At 36.3% G+C, this 21403-nt stretch overlaps 1 protein-coding gene across 4 annotated transcripts in view; it reads right to left on the bottom strand.

The window, feature by feature from the left end:
* Positions 1-21403, bottom strand: part of slc4a5a (solute carrier family 4 member 5a) — a 50640-nt gene that overhangs the window by 7242 nt on the left and 21995 nt on the right. For 2 of the 4 annotated variants that reach the window (XM_058070074.2, XM_058070075.2), the window contains exons 11-22: positions 19038-19192; positions 18830-18958; positions 16816-16990; positions 15783-15916; positions 13974-14245; positions 12525-12559; positions 9396-9587; positions 8218-8331; positions 6321-6482; positions 5199-5377; positions 3597-3669; positions 2502-2570 (exon numbers count right to left, since the gene is read on the bottom strand). In XM_058070074.2, the coding sequence (XP_057926057.2) occupies positions 2502-2570; positions 3597-3669; positions 5199-5377; positions 6321-6482; positions 8218-8331; positions 9396-9587; positions 12525-12559; positions 13974-14245; positions 15783-15916; positions 16816-16990; positions 18830-18958; positions 19038-19192 (1689 nt within the window). Of the gene's footprint in view, positions 1-2501; positions 2571-3596; positions 3670-5198; positions 5378-6320; positions 6483-8217; positions 8332-9395; positions 9588-12524; positions 12587-13973; positions 14246-15782; positions 15917-16815; positions 16991-18829; positions 18959-19037; positions 19193-21403 lie in introns of all 4 variants that reach the window. The other 2 variants (XM_058070073.2, XM_078789209.1) reach the window with 2 other exon arrangements.

The following is a 21403-nucleotide window of genomic DNA, read 5'->3' as shown; positions in this document are numbered from 1 at the left end:
AATTTAATTTAATTTAATTTAATTTAATTTAATTTAATTTAATTTAATTTAATTTAATTTAATTTAATTTAATTTAATTTAAGAGTGAGGTTATTCCTCTGGAAGAAACTTCCATTCCAACTTCCATTCTGTGGTATTTTGTATATGAGTGAGTTCAAAAGGTCAGCATGGCGGGTTTCACAATGTTGTTTTCTTTCTTCTAAGAAAAAAAAAAAACCAACCACCTTCTTTTTGGCATCACTCATGCACACTCGGCGTAACAATTCTTGTATTCGGTAAGTCAGTTTGTCCGTTTTATTTAATGTTTCGGTTGGATTTTATTTTGTTCCGCTGGAAGGATTTAATGTACAGCTTCGAGGGAACGTTGCCTCTGGCATAAACAAAAACAAACATGTTTTTTATTCTTTTCTCTCCTTATTAAAAAAAGTAACATTAAAAGACAGAAAGTGAATAAACTCCTGTTAAAGTCTTTGTAATGATAGAATGTAAACACATGGCTTATTGTAGGTGTGTACATGTTAAACATATTCAAATTTCTAATAATATGAAGACAAAAATAACTTGACCTTCTTGGGACTGCAGGGGGGTGCCCTAATTGGGTCTTAAATGGTGGTACTAGTACTCCTGGGGGTACTTGAAGTCACGCCAGGGGTTGCTTGACATTTAGTGTATATACCGTGGGAACAATAAGTGAAGTATACAGATTATTTATTGTCATGTTTATTATTGTTTATTATTTATTGTATGTTTATTATAAAGTGGGAGAGAGAATGTTAAATGTTTAAAATGTTAAAACAATTTTTTTTTTCATTTTCTACCGCTTATCCTCAGGAGGGTCGCGGGGGTGCTATCCCAGCTGATCAAAAATGGCCGACTCCCTGTTGGTTTTGCAATATGCGTTCTTGAGACTTTTTGGTGCGTCCTGTCATGATAGACGTCTCCACCAAGTTTCGTGACGATCGGTGAAACTGGTGGCGGGGGCTAATTTTTTTTTAAATTTCAAGGTGGCGCTAGAGAGTCAATTTTTGGAACATTATCTTTGAAACCCATAAAATATTAAATTTTTCGCCAGACCTGATGCGCTCGCCAAATTTGGTGAGTTTTCGAGCATGTTAAGGCCCTCAAAATCGCGATCATTTTGGGAGAAAAATAATAATAATAATAATAATAATAAACATTACGATTACAATAGGGCTTTCGCACTGTCAGTGCTCGAGCCCTAATAATGTTTGAAACCCATAAAATATCAAATTTTTGGCCAGACCTGATGCGCTCGCCAAATTTGGTGAGTTTTCGGGCATGTTAAGCCCCTCAAAATTGCGATCATTTTGGGATAATAATAATAATAATAATAACAAACATTACGATTACAATAGGGCTTTCGCACTGTCAGTGCTCGAGCCCTAATTATGTTTGAAACCCATAAAATATCAAATTGTTCGCCAGACCTGATGCGCTCGCCAAATTTGGTGAGTTTTCGGGCATGTTAAGGCCCTCAAAATCGCGATCATTTTGGGAGAATAATAATAATAATAATAACAAACATTACGATTACAATACAGCTTTTGCACTGTCAGTGCTCGAGCCCCAATTATGTTTGAAACCCATAAAATATCAAATTTTTTGCCAGACCTGATGCGCTCACCAAATTTGGTGAGTTTTCGGGCATGTTAAGGCCCTCAAAATTGCAATCATTTCGGGAGAAAAATAATAATAATAATAATAAACATTACGATTACAATAGGGCTTTCGCACTGTCAGTGCTCGAGCCCTAATTATGTTTGAAACCCATAAAATATCAAATTTTTCGCCAGACCTGATGCGCTCGCCAAATTTGGTGAGTTTTCGGGCATGTTAAGGCCCTCAACATCGCGATCGCGATTTTGTATTTTTCATATTTTGTATTTTTCATTCTTTTTTAATAGATGTGTCTGCACCTACTATACCAAAACAAATTCCTAGTATGTGTTTGATCATATTTGGCAATAAACCTTTTCTGATTCTGATTCTGATTCTCATCATTTTGGGAGAATAATAATAATAATAATAATAAACATTACGATTACAATAGGGCTTTAGTTTTATCTTTAAAATATTCAAACAAACTGTTTGGACAGTAATAAATCATACAATGATGCTACAGTGCTGTGTTTTACATCTTTTTCTGTAGTCTGAGGAGGGGGGGGTGCTTACTTGAAAATAATATTTCCAGTACTTAATTGAAAAAAATGTTGAGAACTACTAATATAAAAGCGGGAGAAAATATTGGACTGTACAATAGCATATTGTTACAAAAATAGTAATGTTGTCGGTAAATACAGTATATGCAACATCGTGCGTACATCCATAATTCAAATAATTTCCAAGCTGTCAGTAATCCGACAGCCTGCCTGCTCTCTGCTTTGTCTGGCAGCTCCAAATCATTTCTCTCGCTGTCACTCAACAAACGTAATAAGACTGAAGGGCAGCCAATTTATCCCAACACGTTTCTCTAAGCGTACCTGGATTCCGCCAAGGGAAGCCACCCCCATGTAGAGGAAGACGCCATATAGTACAGGCATGGGGATGAACTACAAACAAGACAAAGTTCAGAAATCATGTGACAAGACTGGATCATGGGAAGGTAAACAAGATACTACACAGTGCTGTGCAAACGTTCACCGTTTTATTGTCACGTAATCCTACAGTAAATTCCAATCATGGTCTAAAGCAAGGGTCTCAAACTCGCGGCCCGCGGACCAAATGCGGCCCGCGAGACTCTACTTTGAGGCCCCGTACTTTGATACCAAATGTTGAAATGACAGCTTAAAGCTGTGTGTGCACACCGGACACAATTAACATGATTTTTGCCCCGCCCATACCGTTACCCTACCCTGTTACCCCGCCATGTTTTGCTTTGGATTAGCAATGAAGCTAAAGGCTTATGACGCTTATGGGTACAAATAAATGCAGGAAATGATTTGGAATAAAAACGGAAAATACACGTCAAGATAAACATGTTGTTAAAGTTACGACGCTGCTCCCAGATGGAACTGAGTACGATGCTAACTTGCTAATTGGGTCAAATTATTAAGTTTCATTCATGTTCATGTTAAAGGTTAAATAACTGTTAATGCTGTACATTTGAATCTGAAAAAAATATTTCTCTACCAACTGTATGTGGTTTCTTACGTTTTTCTTATTTGCTGTTTTATTATTATTTTACTTATTTATTACTGATTGATTGATTTATTGTCTTTATTCTTAATTTGTTTATTTATTTTTTTAAATCTTATTTTGTGTATAGAAAAATAAAAATGAAGATATTTGAGAACAGTGGAATGTTTTATCAGATATTTTGGTGTGGAAAACCGGAACCAAAGTACTGAAAAAGTGTAGGGTATAGCAGAAGCAAAAGCATTGAAGATAGTTTTTTTATTGATTTTTTTTTCCAGTTTTTAATAAATGCGTTTTTTTTGGGGTTTTTTTTGAAAACCCGATGCGGCCCGGCTTCACCCAGAACCTAGCTCCGGTGGCCCCCAGGTAAATTGAGTTTGAGACCCCTGGTCTAAAGCTTTTGCACAGCACATGTGGTTCATTGCTGGTATTCTTCATACCTTCAGCACTGGAGCAAGGAAGATGGAAACCCCGGTGAGAGCAAACACTAGGATGCCCGTGACTCGCTGTTCTCTGTAATGATAAACATACATTAGATAAATGAGAGCAAATATTTTTCTTATATTCTTTACTAATTATTTCACTCCGACTGGAATAATAATAATAATAGTGACCCTCACAGGTTTACAGTAGCTGAATATTCCCAGAGATATCAGTTGTTCAAATACTATAGTACAGTGAAAAATGTTTAAATCGACATCCTTCTGATTGGCTGATTCGTGTCAACATAAGCGGTTGCCGATGTAACTCAATATATACATCCACTGCTTGCACAATTATTTTTGGCTCCACAGTCACTGACTCACGGGTTCTCACCAAAGAATCGAGTTTCACTGACTTAGGAGTACTCAAAGAAGACTCTGGTTTCACTGACTCACTGGTACTGCAGTTTTTCCGAGTTATTTGATGATTAATGAATACAGGAGTTTTGCTGACTCATGCGTACATGAAGAATAGAAATTTTGGTTTCGGATTTTATGTTGATAAAAGTGCTTGACTTTGGACCGAGACTCGATGAGTCGATCAACGAGAGTTGACTTAAACGGGTTCCACTCTAATACTATTGAGCCTATAAAAATGGAGGTACTCTTACACTTAATCTGCACCAAAAATCAGTAACTGTTACATTTGTTCACTTCCTGCTTTCCAATTAAATTAAATAAAATAAAATTAAATAAAATTAAATTAAATTTAATACAATTAAATTAAATTAAATTTAATACAATTAAATTAAATTAAATTAAATTTAATACAATTAAATTTAATACAATTAAATTTTAATTAAATTAAATTTTAATTAAATTAAATTAAATTTAATTGCCTTTAAATTAAATTTTAATTAAATTAAATTTTAATTAAATTAAATTAAATTTAATTGCCTTTAAATTAAATTAAATTAAATTAAATTAAATTAAATTAAATTAAATTAAATTAAATTAAATTAAATTAAATTAAATTAAATTAAATTAAATTAAATTAAATTAAATTAAATTAAATTAAATTAAATTAAATTAAATTAAATTAAATTAAATTAAATTAAATGTAATTGCCTTTTAATTTTATTTAATTTTATTTAATTTAAATAAAAAAATAACTACATTAAATTAAATGTAATTGCCATTTAATTTAATTTAATTTAATTTAATTTAATTTAATTTAATTTAATTTAATTTAATTTAATTTAATTTAATTTAATTTAATTTAATTGGGTTATGGGTTAAATTGGCTCTATGGGTTATTAAATTAAATTAAATTAAATTAAATTAAATTAAATTAAATTAAATTAAATTAAATTAAATTAAATTAAATTAAATTAAATTAAATTAAATTAAATTAAATTAAATTAAATTAAATTAAATTAAATTAAATTAAATTAAATTAAATTAAATTAAATTAAATTAATCACGTACCGCAGTAGGAGGTTATATGAGCATCCAATGCCATAATGGGCACCATAGTAAGTGTATAATAGTGATATATATAGCACATCATGACTGGTTCAAGACTCTTGCTCTGCTGAAATTGAAATGCTTTTGCCTAACCTGACCCCGAGGAATTGCGGCTGCTCTCCTGGAGCGCTGGATTCACTCTCCATTTTTAGAGAATCGATGTGGGCAATGGAGATGACGGTGGCAGCAACATACCAGGGCAGACCCAAGAAGGAGCAAGCGGCCATCAAGACGCCCACCCAGAATAGATCCAAATGGTAGCCACAACCTTTCTGAAGGGACAGAAAGAAAAAAATGGGCCCTCAGTATTTCACATCACAGCTCTATGGGTTATGGTTTGGTGTGTTGGGGATTATGCAATAATAATAATAATAATAATTACTGTAAAGAAATAGTTTAGGTTGTTCAGGAGCAAACCAGGAACCACCAAGCCTTGGGACACCAAAGCCACTCTAAGCAGTTAAGCTTAGGCACAGATAGTCATTATGTATAAAACGCCGGCCATGTTGAATTTTATCCGCAGAATAACCGCCCCCCCCCTTTCTTTCATCCTAGTCACGTCCCTGCAGACAACTGTGTGAAGGGGAAAATTGCCAGATGATTGCGGCAGTCACAAGAAATATGCACCAATATGACATTAAATCTGCCATTTGGTTTTCATAAGCAAGGCATTGTTGTAGAAAAATAGAATAACTTTATAAAACTACCTTGCGTCGATGTTGCAGCTAGGAATATCCAATAATACTGCCATGCACTTTTACTATTATTATTAGTATTTGCAATGAGTTAATCATTGTAGCCCATTAATCATCAGCCAGCCCTGTGTTTGAGTCCATTCAATAGCTAATATCCCTTTATGGAAAAGTAAAATATAACAAAATACCATAACTAAGAGGAAAAAAATACCAAGAGGAAGAGAGTGAGGCCAAAACTGGGAGTTTTTTTTAAAGCTTGAAATGGTGCATGGCAAGGTTTATGTCACTACAGTGCTGGTTATTTATTAGAGTTTGTTGTTTTGAAATAAATGTCACACTAAGTAAAAATATGTGCGTTTTATTTATCCTATACAATATTGAAATGTATGCACTTTATTTTATGATAGGAAATATTTGTTATGAATTGCATCATTTGCCTATTTTTATTTGTATTATTATTTGGGATTCAACCTTGATCTTAATTAGGAAGCAAAGCATTCGAGCAGACATCCACCCGTACCTTGAGTTTGTTTTCTTTGCGGTTGACAATGACAGCGCTGATCTGCTGATCCATGAAGATGAGGATGGTGACCAGGAGGGCAGGGACAAAACTGCCCACTTGAACCCACCAGGGGTTCTTTCCAAACGGCATCACAAGCCAGCCACGATCCGACCGAGTAGGCTAGTCAGAGATAAGAAAACACTTTAGTTCCGCAATGAATCATACGTATGTTTGTGTCATTACATCCTCAGTCAAGACTTGCATTTGCTTTGTCCAAACAGTAAGTGGAAGCACGATAAGCTTTTTGACAGTTATGATGGTCTTTTGTCAATTATTCACATGCTGAAATTGCCCTTTTATCTGTGTCTTGTGTTTGATTTGCACATTCTCATGATGGATTCGGATTAACACAATGAATGGTTCCCAAGGAGCAATTCAACCTGTATTTGTGTATTATGATCATTTATCATGCTGATATGCACCCCCCCTATTTCTTCTTTCAGAGTTGTATGAAAACTGCTGCACACAAAGTGTTAGCATGCATAAACTGTTAGCATGCACAAAAAGTTAGCATACACAAAGTGTTAGTGTGCACAAATAGAATACACAAAGTGTTAGCATGCATAAAATGTTAGCATACACAAAATGTTAGCATGCATAAACTTAGCTTGCACAAAAAGTTAGCATACACAAAGTGTTAGCATGCCAAAATGTTAGCATGCACAAATAGAATACACAAAGTGTTAGCATGCCCAAAATGTTAGCATGCACAAATAGAATACACAAAGTGTTAGCATGCACAAAATGTTAGCATGCACAATATGTTAGCATGCATAAACTGTTAACATGCACAAAAAGTTAGCATACACAAAGTGTTAGCATGCACAAAATGTTAGCATTCACAAAGAGAATACACAAAGTGTGAGCATGCACAAAATGTTAGCATGCACAAAGTGTTAGCATGCACAAAGTGTTAGCATGCACAAAATGTTAGCATGCACAAATAGAATACACAAAGTGTTAGCATGCACAAAAAGTTAGCATACATCAAGTGTTAGCATGCAAAAAATGTTAGCATGCACAAATAGAATACACAAAGTGTTAACATGCACAAAAAGTTAGCATACACAAAGTGTTAGCATACATAAAGTGTTAGCATACATCAAGTGTTAGCATGCAAAAAATGTTCACATGCACAAATAGAATACACAAAGTGTTTACATGCACAAAAAGTTAGCATACACAAAGTGTTAGCATACATAAAGTGTTAGCATACACAAAGTGTTAGCATACACAAAGTGTTAGCATACACAAAGTGTTAGCATACACAAAATGTTAGCATGCACAAAAAGTTAGCATGCACAAAGTGTTAGCATGCACAAAATGTTCGCATACACAAAGTGTTAGTATGCAGAAAATGTTAGCATACAAAAAGTGTTAGCATGCACAAAAAGTTAGCATACACTAAGTGTTAGCATGCACAAAATGTTAGCATGCACAAACTGTTAGCATGCACAAAAAGTTAGCATGCACAAAAAGTTAGCATGCACAAAAAGTTAGCATGCACAAAGTGTTAGCATGCACAAAGTTTTAGCATGCACAAACTGTTAGCATGCACAAAAAGTTAGCATGCACAAAAAGTTAGCATGCACAAAAAGTTAGCATGCACAAAGTGTTAGCATGCACAAAGTGTTAGCATGCACAAAGTTTTAGCATGCACAATGTGTTAGCATGCACAAAGTGTTAGCATCCACAAATAGAATACACAAAATGTTAGCATACACAAAGTGTTAGCATGCATAATGTGTTAGCATGCACAAAGTGTTAGCATCCACAAATAGAATACACAAAATGTTAGCATACACAAAGTGTTAGCATGCATAAAATGTTAGAAAGAAGAAAATACAGACCGTACCTTGAATTCTGTCGGGACAATTAACTTGGGGGTTTTGAGACCCATCAGCATGTCAAGGCCCACAAACGTCATGATTGACATGAAGATCGAGAAGTCACTGATGAGTTTCCTCAGCTGGAATAAAAAGCAAAAATAAAAATAACAGAAGAGTCAACATATATTTCTGGACAAGAGTAAACAAAATTGTGCAAGTATTGAAAAGCAGTCTGTCAATGGAGGTAATTGAAAACATAAACAGTCATATCCAAACTACAGCCTATCCCAAAATACTCCTTATGTATTCACTTTTGTTCATTTTCAGTTAGAAATACACAGACAGTGGTAACATTAAACTGCATTGACTGGCCACAACATCGGGTACACTTGTGCACAATAGCACAAGAGCAGCATCAAGCATCCTGCATGTACGTATGGTTGACATAAAAATAAAATGCACCAATATTACACCCATCTCAAAACGTTGTCATATGCACTTTGCAATCTTAAACTTCTTTCATAACTTAGACGCCGCATTTCACAGGACAGCGGGCACGATCGTGCATCAGTCACACAAGCACAATAAACTAAAACATGACCAGAAAAGCTCATTTGTAGCTAATTGTTTATTTTTTAGCCTTATGCATTATTTTTAGCTGTTTGAAGATGAACTATATCAGCAAGTTTTAGAAATAAGGAGTTAGTATGTTCTCTGTAGGCGCCATTATGAATTATCCTGACTGACCTTTTTTTGCAGTACATTTAGCTAGTGAGGATTGCTTTTATAGTTAGTACCCCATATTTCCCCATATAAGTAAGATATAGTAAAATATAGGGTAATATAGTTACATTTTTATTTATTTATTTTTTATCACGTACCGAAGTAGGAGGTGATATGACCATACAATGACATAATGACATAAAATAAATTACCCGCAAAAAATGCGACTTATCTACCCAATTATGCATTTTTGACCTTGTGCGACTTATACTCCCGAGCGACTTATACTCCAGAAAATACGGTACTCACCAAAGCAAATCATCTTATGATTGAGAGGCATAATAATAATAATAATAATAATAATAATAATAATAATAATAATAATAATAATAATAATAATAATAATAATAATAATAATAATAATAATAATAATAATAATAATAATAATAATAATAATAATAATAATAAGTCACATTGTCACCTTGGTGGGAAAGTAGCGGCTGAACTTGAACTTCTTGAGAGTGACAGTCATGGAGTACGTCCCAAAGAACAGGATGAAGGACATAAGCGCCAGATCCGGGACGTACTTGCAGGCGTTCCCCACCAAAGAACCCCCGTACTTCAAACACTCCTTCTTACTCAGCTGGCTCCAGTCCAGAACTGTCACATTCAACTGGGGGTGAGTTCGGTAATGCAGAAGACAAAGAAACGTTTTTTGGTCAGCAGAGATGTAACATTGTCATTCACAGTGCAGAGCGTTGGGAAAGTGGAGTTGAGTCTAGGATAGTCCATCCCTGGTGTTACCTGTCGACTACCAGTACTTTTTTTGCTTACCTACTACTACTACTACTGTACTCTACCTGTCAATTAAAATCCCAGACCTGCAATCCTGGTTATGCCTCAATCCAAACTTCCTCTCTGCCAAATCCAGTTTCTGATCCTTCCTGTTCAATTCCTGACCCGTCCACCATCATGACCGAAAGTCATTTTTCAGTAAAGCTAAAGCCAAATACCTTCCACCTTATGACCTTTTTTTCTGGTACATCACCCAAAATACCTTTACTCTCTTGCTACTCCAGATAAACAGATACCGTAAGACTGCATTACAGATTCCCTGATAGTAGGAATCATTCAAACCAACTGATGTGGATTCAGGATCTCCAGGATCAAGATCACTGATGTTCATCAGGTATCAGGTTGGTTCTGTTGTTTCTACTTTCCTGTATCTGTGGCTTGGAGTACTGGCCAGAAAACTAAATTGTACTCAAGGTATGCAGGCTCAGTTTGGCACGTTGTACTCCTTTGAGAACCAACAGTTGGAACTGATAGGCAGGCTTCTTTAGTTTGTGGAAATTTTATGTCAATTCCAGTTCCACTACTTCTTCTACATGGTCAACCAAGCCATCTGTGTACATTTTTTTTCTGGTACATCCCCCAAAATACCGTTACTCTCTTGCTACTCTGGAGAAACAGATACCGTAAGACTGCATTACAGATTCCCTGATAGTAGGAATCATTCAAACCAACTGCTGTGCTCTATGTGGATTCAGGATCTCCAGGATCAAGATCACTGATGTTCATCAGGTATCAGGTTGGTTCTGTTGTTTCTACTTTCCTGTATCTGTGGCTTGGAGTACTGGCCAGAAAACTAAATTGTACTCAAGGTATGCAGGCTCAGTTTGGCACGTTGTACTCCTTTGAGAACCAAGAGTTGGAACTGATAGGCAGGCTTCTTTAGTTTGTGGAAATTTTATGTCAATTCCAGTTCCACTACTTCTTCTACATGGTCAACCAAGTCATCTGTGTACATTTTTTTCTGGTACATCACCCAAAATACCGTTACTCTCTTGCTACTCTGGAGAAACAGATACCGGAAGACTGCATTACAGATTCCCAGATAGTAGGAATCATTCAAACCAACTGATGTGGATTCAGGATCTCCAGGATCAAGATCACTGATGTTCATCAGGTATCAGGTTGGTTCTGTTGTTTCTACTTTCCTGTATCTGTGGCTTGGAGTACTGGCCAAAAAACTAAATTGTACTCAAGGTATGTGGGCTCAGTCTGGCATGTTGTACTCCTTTGAGAACCAACAGTTGGAACTGATAGGCAGGCTTCTTTAGTTTGTGGAAATTTTATGTCAATTCCAGTTCCACTACTTCTTCTACATGGTCAACCAAGTCATCTGTGTACATTTTTTTCTGGTACATCACCCAAAATACCGTTACTCTCTTGCTACTCTGGAGAAACAGATACCGGAAGACTGCATTACAGATTCCCAGATAGTAGGAATCATTCAAACCAACTGATGTGGATTCAGGATCTCCAGGATCAAGATCACTGATGTTCATCAGGTATCAGGTTGGTTCTGTTGTTTCTACTTTCCTGTATCTGTGGCTTGGAGTACTGGCCAAAAAACTAAATTGTACTCAAGGTATGTGGGCTCAGTCTGGCATGTTGTACTCCTTTGAGAACCAACAGTTGGAACTGATAGGCAGGCTTCTTTAGTTTGTGGAAATTTGACGTAAATTCCAGTTCCACTACTCAACCAAGTCATCTGTGTACATTTTTTTTCTGGTACATGACCCAAAATACCGTTACTCTCTTGCTACTCTGGAGAAACAGATACCGGAAGACTGCATTACAGATTCCCAGATAGTAGGAATCATTCAAACCAACTGATGTGGATTCAGGATCTCCAGGATCAAGATCACTGATGTTCATCAGGTATCAGGTTGGTTCTGTTGTTTCTACTTTCCTGTATCTGTGGCTTGGAGTACTGGCCAAAAAACTAAATTGTACTCAAGGTATGTGGGCTCAGTCTGGCATGTTGTACTCCTTTGAGAACCAACAGTTGGAACTGATAGGCAGGCTTCTTTAGTTTGTGGAAATTTGATGTCAATTCCAGTTCCACTACTTCTTCTACATGGTCAACCAAGTCATCTGTGTACATTTTTTTCTGGTACATCACCCAAAATACCGTTACTCTCTTGCTACTCTGGAGAAACAGATACCGGAAGACTGCATTACAGATTCTCTGATAGTAGGAATCATTCAAACCAAGGTTTTTAGACGTGTTTATTAGTTTGTGTGTGTCTAGTCTTGTGCATTAAAAAGCCAGGTTTTATCGATGACCAGCTCCAGTCCCGGTCTTCCCTTGCTGTGCCAAATCTGGGTTGTTTGTTTACATTGTATTTTGAGGTATGTCGATAATGTTTTGTTTTGTTGTTGATGTCGGAAAGAGAGTTGATCTTAGTACTCCTCCTTGAGGAACTCCTGCTTTTTTGTTTTCTGTCTATTCTATCGATTCTTCTGGTTCTTGTGGTCTTGATGCAAAGGACGAGGATTTTAGTGCCTCGTTGACTGACAGGGTTAGGACCCTGAGTATTTATTGTGGGTTTTAGCCCCATATTCTCAACCTTGCCTTTTGTCTGTTTGCCGCATATTCCGTGACTGCCTAGCTGACAATCCCTTTCCTGGTCTTGGTTTGTGCTGATATTGGGTCTGAACCCATTATCAATTATAACCATTATAGATGAAAGTACAAGTTGATACAAGTTACTCGGACACTGAATCGGTGCATGAAAGTGGAATTAAAAGAAGAACTTACCCCAGAGACACTAGAGCTGTTATCTGGCATCAGAACTAAACCATTGAAGATCATTGCAGCCACTGGGGGAGGACGAGGAGGGGGGGGGGGGGTGGTAGGTAGAGACCAGGAGGGTTCATGAGACGGGGAAACAGAAGGGAATAAAATAAGAAAAACCAAACCAAATCATCACGAGAACCCAACAGAATGTACTCTGCTGGGCATGCCAATCAATAAAATGCTGACTCACTTGAAAGAGATGGCAGCCAAATTGTTTTAGCATGACAAAAACAAACAAGAGACAAATCAGTTACAGAAGTCACTGTCTATAGAAATGATTTTTTTCACATTAAAATGAACAAAGCATTATTAGAGCCCTGTAGACATGACAAAACACGACTATAGTCACATTTATACTCTTTTTATTTACAACATATTGCGCAACTGCAGGGTCTTGAGACACATGCTAACTCGCAAACTAGAGAGCTAGCGACCTAAACGGTAGCCTTCAAGTTATTTCCTTTCAATTTAAATAGCCAAAAACTTACCACTTCCACACGGATAGGGAGGATAACTATTAACAGTTATTTAACCTTTAACATGAACATTAATCAAACGTAATAATTTTTTCTGGGTACATGATACCATACAGCATCCATATCAAACTTGCGCGGGCCGCACTAACATTAAACTTTCATATCAAGGCGGGGGCCTCAAACTAGTGTCCTGCGGGCCACATTTGGCCCGCGGGCCGCGTGTTTGAAACCCCTGTATTAGAGTAATCAATATAATAAGTAATGTTGTTGCACGGCGGTCGAGTGGTTAGCGCGCAGACCTCACAGCTAGGAGACCAGGGTTCAATTCCACCCTCGGCTATCTCTGTGTGGCGTTTGCATGTTCTCCCCGTGCATGCGTGGGTTTACTCCGGTTTCCTCCCACATTCCAAAAAAAACATGCTAGGTTAATTAGCGACTCCAAATTGTCCATAGGTATGAATGTGAGTGTGAATGGTTGTTTGTCTATATGTGCCCTGTGATTGGCTGGCCACCAGTCCAGGGTGTACCCCGCCTCGCACTACCCCGAAGACGGCTGGGATAGACTCCAGCACCCCCGTGACCCTCGTGAGGAAAAGCAATAGAAAATGAATGAATGAATAATTATTACCAATTTATGTTGAATGGCTGAATGAGATGTGAAAAATTCAGCCTATGTCTGAAGACGATTATTTTATTTTTAACCAAAAATCATCAAACTTGCATGGCTGTGAGTATTGACTCGTGACTGTATGATCATCCACTGTATACTGTAATCGTTTCACGGTTAGTAAATTCTGTATAAACTGTTAAGTATTGTCTTAAGTCATGGAATCAATATATAATAATCATAAATGGAAGAAAAAAAAACGTCAACAATCTCCAAGCTTCACTTGTACTAATTTCACGATCATGCTGAGACAAGGGATGAACTTACTCGGGTCTGGCGCCAAGCACTCGCACTTGTAGGAGGTGATGTAGTCGGGTTTGAAGTTGGTGTTGATGGGGTAGTATTGGAAAGAGCCGACCATCTTCTTGATGGCATCGGAGATGAAGATGAAGGAAATGAGGCTGGAGAAACCCTCTTCGGTAAAACGTGTCATGTACTTGATGATGTAACTGGCGTCGCTCGCCACCAGGATGAAACACTGCAAGCATGAGTGGATGCCGATCCACAGGCGCAGCTCCATGTAATCAATGTTGTTATTCCTTTGGGAGGTAGAAATCAGGGAAGCATGGTGAATGAATGCGTCAAGTGCTCAAACCACGGCGGACCCTCAAAGACTAATCAATTCATTACCTCGACCGTGATAACGTAATTGGAACAGTTTTCTGGAGACAGCGTTGCATAAAAAAATGCAATGTCTCTATGTTTATGTCGGCCATGAGTCAACATTGTCAGCCACTTATTCCGTTCTCTGCGGATATAAAATAATCTGACCGTAAAATTTCCTGGTCCAGTTCCCCAATATTGTAGCGTCTGTCCAGTCATTGTGTCCCCTGTCCAAATTTTTCTACGATCATTTGTGCTTTTTACGTTTGCTCAATGTCTTTCCTTACAAAGAGCGATAAGGAATGATGGAAACTCTCATAATTTCATTGTTTTATTTATTTTATTTTCTGGAAAATTTACCATACAGAAATGCCTCGCCACATTGGTTTCACTTTATCATGGTTTTTCAAATATATATTAATTTATAACTCATGCTTTGGTTCAAATGGCCTACTATTAGTGAATAATATGCATATTTTAGTAAATTGTATGGATTTTTTTTCCCTGAATTAAGCATTTCATGCAAAAATATACTCTAGCATATTCTTTGCTACCAATAACCCATAAACCCATAAAAATGCCGAAATGAAGTAAAATATGTTCACAGCCAGACACATGAGCCCTGTTTGTATCTAGAAATTTAAAAACAAATTGAAAAAGTCGTTAAAAAACCACTTATCATGGTTTGGGTGTGAAATCAATGAACAGTGATAAAGGAGGGATTAGTATATTTTCACAGGTATGGCGTAGCGCTCCTCGGGATTCCCCTCATGGTCAACTGCTGTGACATTAAATGTCAAAGAGGCTTACTTGCTTAAAAAAATAGTCCTACTTCACTTATCATGGTTGGGTGTGAATTCAATGAACAGTGATAAAGGAGGGATTACTATATTTGAAATGTAAATGTTGACCGGTATGGCGTAGCGCTCCTCTGTATTCCCCTCATGGTCAACTGCTGTGACATTAAATGTCAAAGAGGCTTACTTGCTTAAAAAAAACTACTCCTACTTCACTTATCATGGTTGGGTGTGAAATCAATGAACAGTGATAAAGGAGGGATTAGTATATTTTCATAGGTATAACATAGTGCTCATTTGTATTCCCCTCATGGTCTACTGCTGTGACATTAAATGTTAAAGAGGCTTACTTGCTTAAAAAAAACTACTCCTACTTCACTTATCATGGTTTGGGTGTGAAATCAATGAACAGTGATAAAGGAGGGATTAGTATATTTTCACAGGTATGGCGTAGCGCTCCTCGGGATTCCCCTCATGGTCAACTGCTGTGACATTAAATGTTAAAGAGGCTTACTTGCTAAAAAAAACTACTCCTACTTCACTTATCATGGTTGGGTGTGAAATCAATGAACAGTGATAAAGGAGGGATTAGTATATTTTCACAGGTATAACATAGTGCTCATTTGTATTCCCCTCATGGTCTACTGCTGTGACATTAAATGTTAAAGAGGCTTACTTGCTGAAGTCAAACAGGAGTTTTTCGAATATGAGGATGGGTCCAGTGGAGCTGAGGATGATGAGGGGCTGACCTCCGAAAAGGCAGAAGACAGAACCGGCCAGTGCTGTACCGAGGAAACTTTCCATGACACCCTGTCGAGGGTGAGAAGGACAGACAGATGATGTGGTAGCGAAACGAAAGTATATATTTAAATATTTTATTCTATAATATTTGAAAATCCATATCGGTCGAGTCATATTCATGACTGACCAAGGGCTACGAGAGAACTTCCCAGAGAGAAGGGCAGGATTCTGGAGCTGCATCTAATCTAATAGTTATAGCCATTTTATTAACAGATGTAATGGTAATGGTAATGGTAATGGTAATGGTAATGGTAATGGTAATGGTAATGGTTTTATTTCATTTGAACATGCATCAGATTACAATTGAATCCATCCCATAATCAGTTCCCAGTTCCACATGTCCAAAAGGAGTAGGAAGAAGCTTATTAAATCCTACCCCTCCATCTGGTACTTTTACAATCAGTAACTGTTACATTTGTTCACTTCCTGCTTTCTTATTTTATTTTATTTTATTTTATTTTATTTTATTTTATTTTATTTTATTTTATTTTATTTTATTTTATTGTATTTTATTTTATTTTATTTTATTTTATTGTATTTTATTGTATTTTATTTTATTTTATTTTATTTTATTTTATTTTACTTTAGTTTATTTTAGTTTATTTTAGTTTAGTTTAGACTCTTCATCCTTGTATTTAGCAAACATCAACTGCTTGTTTCTTGAATTGGCTCATCGTTGTGCATTGTTTGATTTCCTTACTCAATCCATTCCATAGTTTGATTCCACATACTGAAATGCTATGGCTAGCATAACGTAGTCCTAGCATAGAAGTGTTTCAAATGTTGAACGGAAATCGAACTATAAGGACAATGTCAGTGTCAGTGAAAAAAAAAACAAATCAGCAAAAACAATTGTATTTACTTGGATCCGGTGAAGCAAATAAGTACATGCATGCACAGCGTCAGACCTGGTAGTTATCTGTGGCATCACCCAGCAGGCCTCCGAAGGTGATGGCATTTGTGATGCATCCCAAGTAGATGAAGAGCACAGCAGAGATGGACTGAATGTGGAAACCCTCGTAGAAATCACTGGGTATCCATGGTAATTTGCGTTTTATGTCCAGGAACAATCCACCGCAGAAGCTACAAAATGAAGACACAAACGCTGATTGAGATGTGGAAATATTTAGCATACAGAAATGCCTCGCCACATTGGTTTCACTTTATCATGGTTTTTCAAATATATATTAATTTATAACTCATGCTGTGGTTCAAATGGCCTACTATTAGTGAAAAATGTGCATATTTAAGCAAATTGTATGTATTTTTCCCTGAATTAAGCAATTCATGCAAAAATAAATACTAGCATATTCTTTGCTACGAATAACCCATAAACCCATAAAAATTAAAATATATTCACAGCCAGACACATGAGCATGAGTCCTATTTGTATCTAGAAATTTAAAAACAAATTGAAAAAGTCATTAAAAAAAATCCTACTTCACTTATTATGGTTGGGTGTGAAATCAATGAACAGTGATAAAGGAGGGATTACTATATTTAAAATGTAAATGTTGACAGGTATGGCGTAGCGCTCCTCGGTATTCCCCTCGTGGTCTACTGCTGTGACATTAAATGTTAAAGAGGCTTACTTGCTTAAAAAAAACTTATCATGGTTGGGTGTGAAATCAATGAACAGTGATAAAGGAGGGATTAGTATATTTTCACAGGTATGGCATAGCGCTCCTCGGTATTCCCCTCATGGTCAACTGTTGTGACATTAAATGTTAAAGAGGCTTACTTGCTTAAAAAAATACTCCTACTTCACTTATCATGGTTGGGTGTGAAATCAATGAACAGTGATAAAGGAGGGATTAGTATATTTTCACAGGTATGGCATAGCGCTCCTCGGGATTCCCCTCATGGTCTACTGCTGTGACATTAAATGTTAAAGAGGCTTACTTGCTTAAAAAAATACTCCTACTTCACTTATCATGGTTGGGTGTGAAATCAATGAACAGTGATAAAGGAGGGATTACTATATTTTCACAGGTATGGCATAGCGCTCCTCGGTATTCCCCTCGTGGTCTACTGCTGTGACATTAAATGTTAAAGAGGCTTACTTGCTTAAAAAAAACTTATCATGGTTGGGTGTGAAATCAATGAACAGTGATAAAGGAGGGATTAGTATATTTTCACAGGTATGGCATAGCGCTCCTCGGGATTCCCCTCATGGTCTACTGCTGTGACATTAAATGTTAAAGAGGCTTACTTGCTTAAAAAAAACTTATCATGGTTGGGTGTGAAATCAATGAACAGTGATAAAGGAGGGATTAGTATATTTTCACAGGTATGGCATAGCGCTCCTCGGGATTCCCCTCATGGTCTACTGCTGTGACATTAAATGTTAAAGAGGCTTACTTGCTTAAAAAAATACTCCTACTTCACTCATCATGGTTGGGTGTGAAATCAATGAACAGTGATAAATGAGGGATTACTAAATTTAAAATGTAAATGTTGACAGGTATGGCTTAGCGCTCCTCGGTATGTAAATGTTAAAGAGGCTTACTTGCTTAAAAAATACTCCTACTTCACTTATCATGGTTGGGTGTGAAATCAATGAACAGTGATAAAGGAGGGATTAGTATATTTTCACAGGTATGGCGTAGCGCTCCTCGGGATTCCCCTCATGGTCTACTGCTGTGACATTAAATGTTAAAGAGGCTTACTTGCTTAAAAAAAACTACTCCTACTTCACTTATCATGGTTGGGTGTGAAATCAATGAACAGTGATAAAGGAGGGATTACTATATTTGAAATGTAAATGTTGACAGGTATGGCAAAGCTGTGTCAGCCAGCCAGATAATAAACTGAACTGAACTTCTGGAAGTTTGTATTCATACCCACATAAATGTCATTTATCTGGCAAAAAAAACAAAATGATTCATGCCCATAAAAGTGCTGTTTATGCCGGGAACCCACCGTCCAGTGAAGGCCAGCTCCTCTCCTAGTTCATGTTGTGCTGGCATCTCCTCGTCTTCAGCCAGACCGCCTCCTCCACCTGCTGTACCGTTCATCTGCCCCAGTTCATTTAAGGAGAACACGGACTTTCTGAAAGAAAAATATCTCCATCGGTTAACCCATCCCATTGACAGATGTGTTGAACTCAACACTTAAGTATAACTCCAACCTTTTGTCTGCCGAGGGAACTTTCTTGGGCGGCTCAATACGGATTTTTGGATCCCACTCCCCTGGGGGGAGCACAATCACCTCATCCAAAAACTCATCTATGCCTGCAATGAGGTCCTCGCGGTCTCGGGCTTTGTAGGCAACATCGCTGAAGAGCTAGGATGGAAAAGACGTAGTGAGGTTTTATTGCAGTGGAATCAGATCATATTGACATCGATACTACTATTGGTATCGTCCAATATTGCGCATAAAAACGAAATATCAGATCATATTGACATCGATACTACTATTGGTATCGTCCAATATTGGCATAAAAACGAAATATCAGATAATATTGATATCGATACTACTATTGGTATCGTCCAATATTGGCATAAAAACGAAATATCAGATCATATTGATATCGATACCACTATTGGTATCATCCAATATTGGCATAAAAACAAAATATCAGATCATATTGATATCGATACCACAATTGGTATCGTCCAATATTGGCATAAAAACGAAATATCAGATCATATTGATATCGATACCACTATTGGTATCGTCCAATATTGGCATAAAAACGAAATATCAGATCATATTGATATCGATACCACTATTGGTATCGTCCAATATTGGCATAAAAACGAAATATCAGATAATATTGATATCGATACTACTATTGGTATCGTCCAATATTGGCATAAAAACGAAATATCAGATCATATTGATATCGATACTACTATTGGTATCGTCCAATATTGGCATAAAAACGAAATGTCAGATCATATTGATATCGATACTACTATTGGTATCATCCAATATTGGCATAAAAACGAAATATTAGATCATATTGATATCGATACTACTGTTGGTATAGTCCAATATTGGCATAAAAACGAAATATCAGATCATATTGATATCGATACTACTGTTGGTATAGTCCAATATTGGCATAAAAACGAAATATCAGATCATATTGATATCGATACTACAATTGGTATCGTCCAATATTGGCATAGAAACGAAATATCAGATCATATTGATATCGATACCACAATTGGTATCGTCCAATATTGGCATAAAAATGAAATATCAGATCATATTGATATCGATACTACTATTGGTATCGTCCAATATTGGCATAAAAACAAAATATCAGATCATATTGATATCGATACTACTATTGGTATCGTCCAATATTGGCATAAAAACGAAATATCAGATAATATTGATATCGATACTACTATTGGTATCGTCCAATATTGGCATAAAAACGAAATATCAGATCATATTGATATCGATACTACTATTGGTATCGTCCAATATTGGCATAAAAACGAAATATCAGATCATATTGATATCGATACTACTATTGGTATCGTCCAATATTGGCATAAAAACGAAGTATCAGATCATATTGATATCGATACTACTATTGGTATCGTCCAATATTGCGCATAAAACGAAATATCAGATCATATTGACATCGATACTACTATTGGCATCGTCCAATATTGGCATAAAAACGAAATATCAGATCATATTGATATCGATACTACTATTGGTATCGCCCAATATTGGCATAAAAACAAAATATCAGATCATATTGATATCGATACTACTATTGGTATCGTCCAATATTGGCATAAAAACAAAATATCAGATCCTATTGATATCGACACCACAATTGGTATCGTCCAATTTTAGCATAAAAACAAAATATCAGATCATATTGGTATCGATACCACTATTGGTATCATCCAATATTGGCATAGAAACGAAATATCAGTTCATATTGACATCGATACTACTATTGGTATCGTCCAATATTGGCATAAAAACGAAATATCAGATCATATTGATATCGATACTACTATTGGTATCGTCCAATATTGGCATAAAAACGAAATATATATTTATATATTATTAAATTATTAAATAAACGTTTAATGTTAATTTTCATTTTTTGACACAAAATAAGATGGAAAAATAAATAAGCAAATCAAAAAACAAATGAAAAAAAATAAATTTGTATTTATTATTAAATTATTAAATATACGTTTAATGTCAATTTTTTTTTAAATAAATAAGCAAATCAAAAAACAAATTAAACATTCATTCATTCATTAAACAAATTAAACTTTCATATCAAGGCGGGGGCCTCAAACTAGCGTCCGGCCCGCGGGCCATGAGTTTGAGACCCCTGGGCTAATAAAAGTCATTTCTTCACCGCCCACATTTGTGTTTTAATGATTCCTCGACTGATGAATTGAAACCAAGGTATGCCCTTTACAGCGTTCAGTCCGCTCATTATTCAAGAATGACGCCCGACTCTCCCGATTGTAATGAATGCATCTCAAAAATGCATCCCAGATATTC

Source organism: Doryrhamphus excisus, linkage group LG3, assembly GCF_037039965.1.
Source record: "Doryrhamphus excisus strain RoL-2023G ecotype Guam linkage group LG3, RoL_Dexc_Guam_v1.1, whole genome shotgun sequence".
Lineage (NCBI taxonomy): Eukaryota > Metazoa > Chordata > Actinopteri > Syngnathiformes > Syngnathidae > Doryrhamphus > Doryrhamphus excisus.
This window is presented reverse-complemented; position numbering and strand designations above follow the sequence as displayed.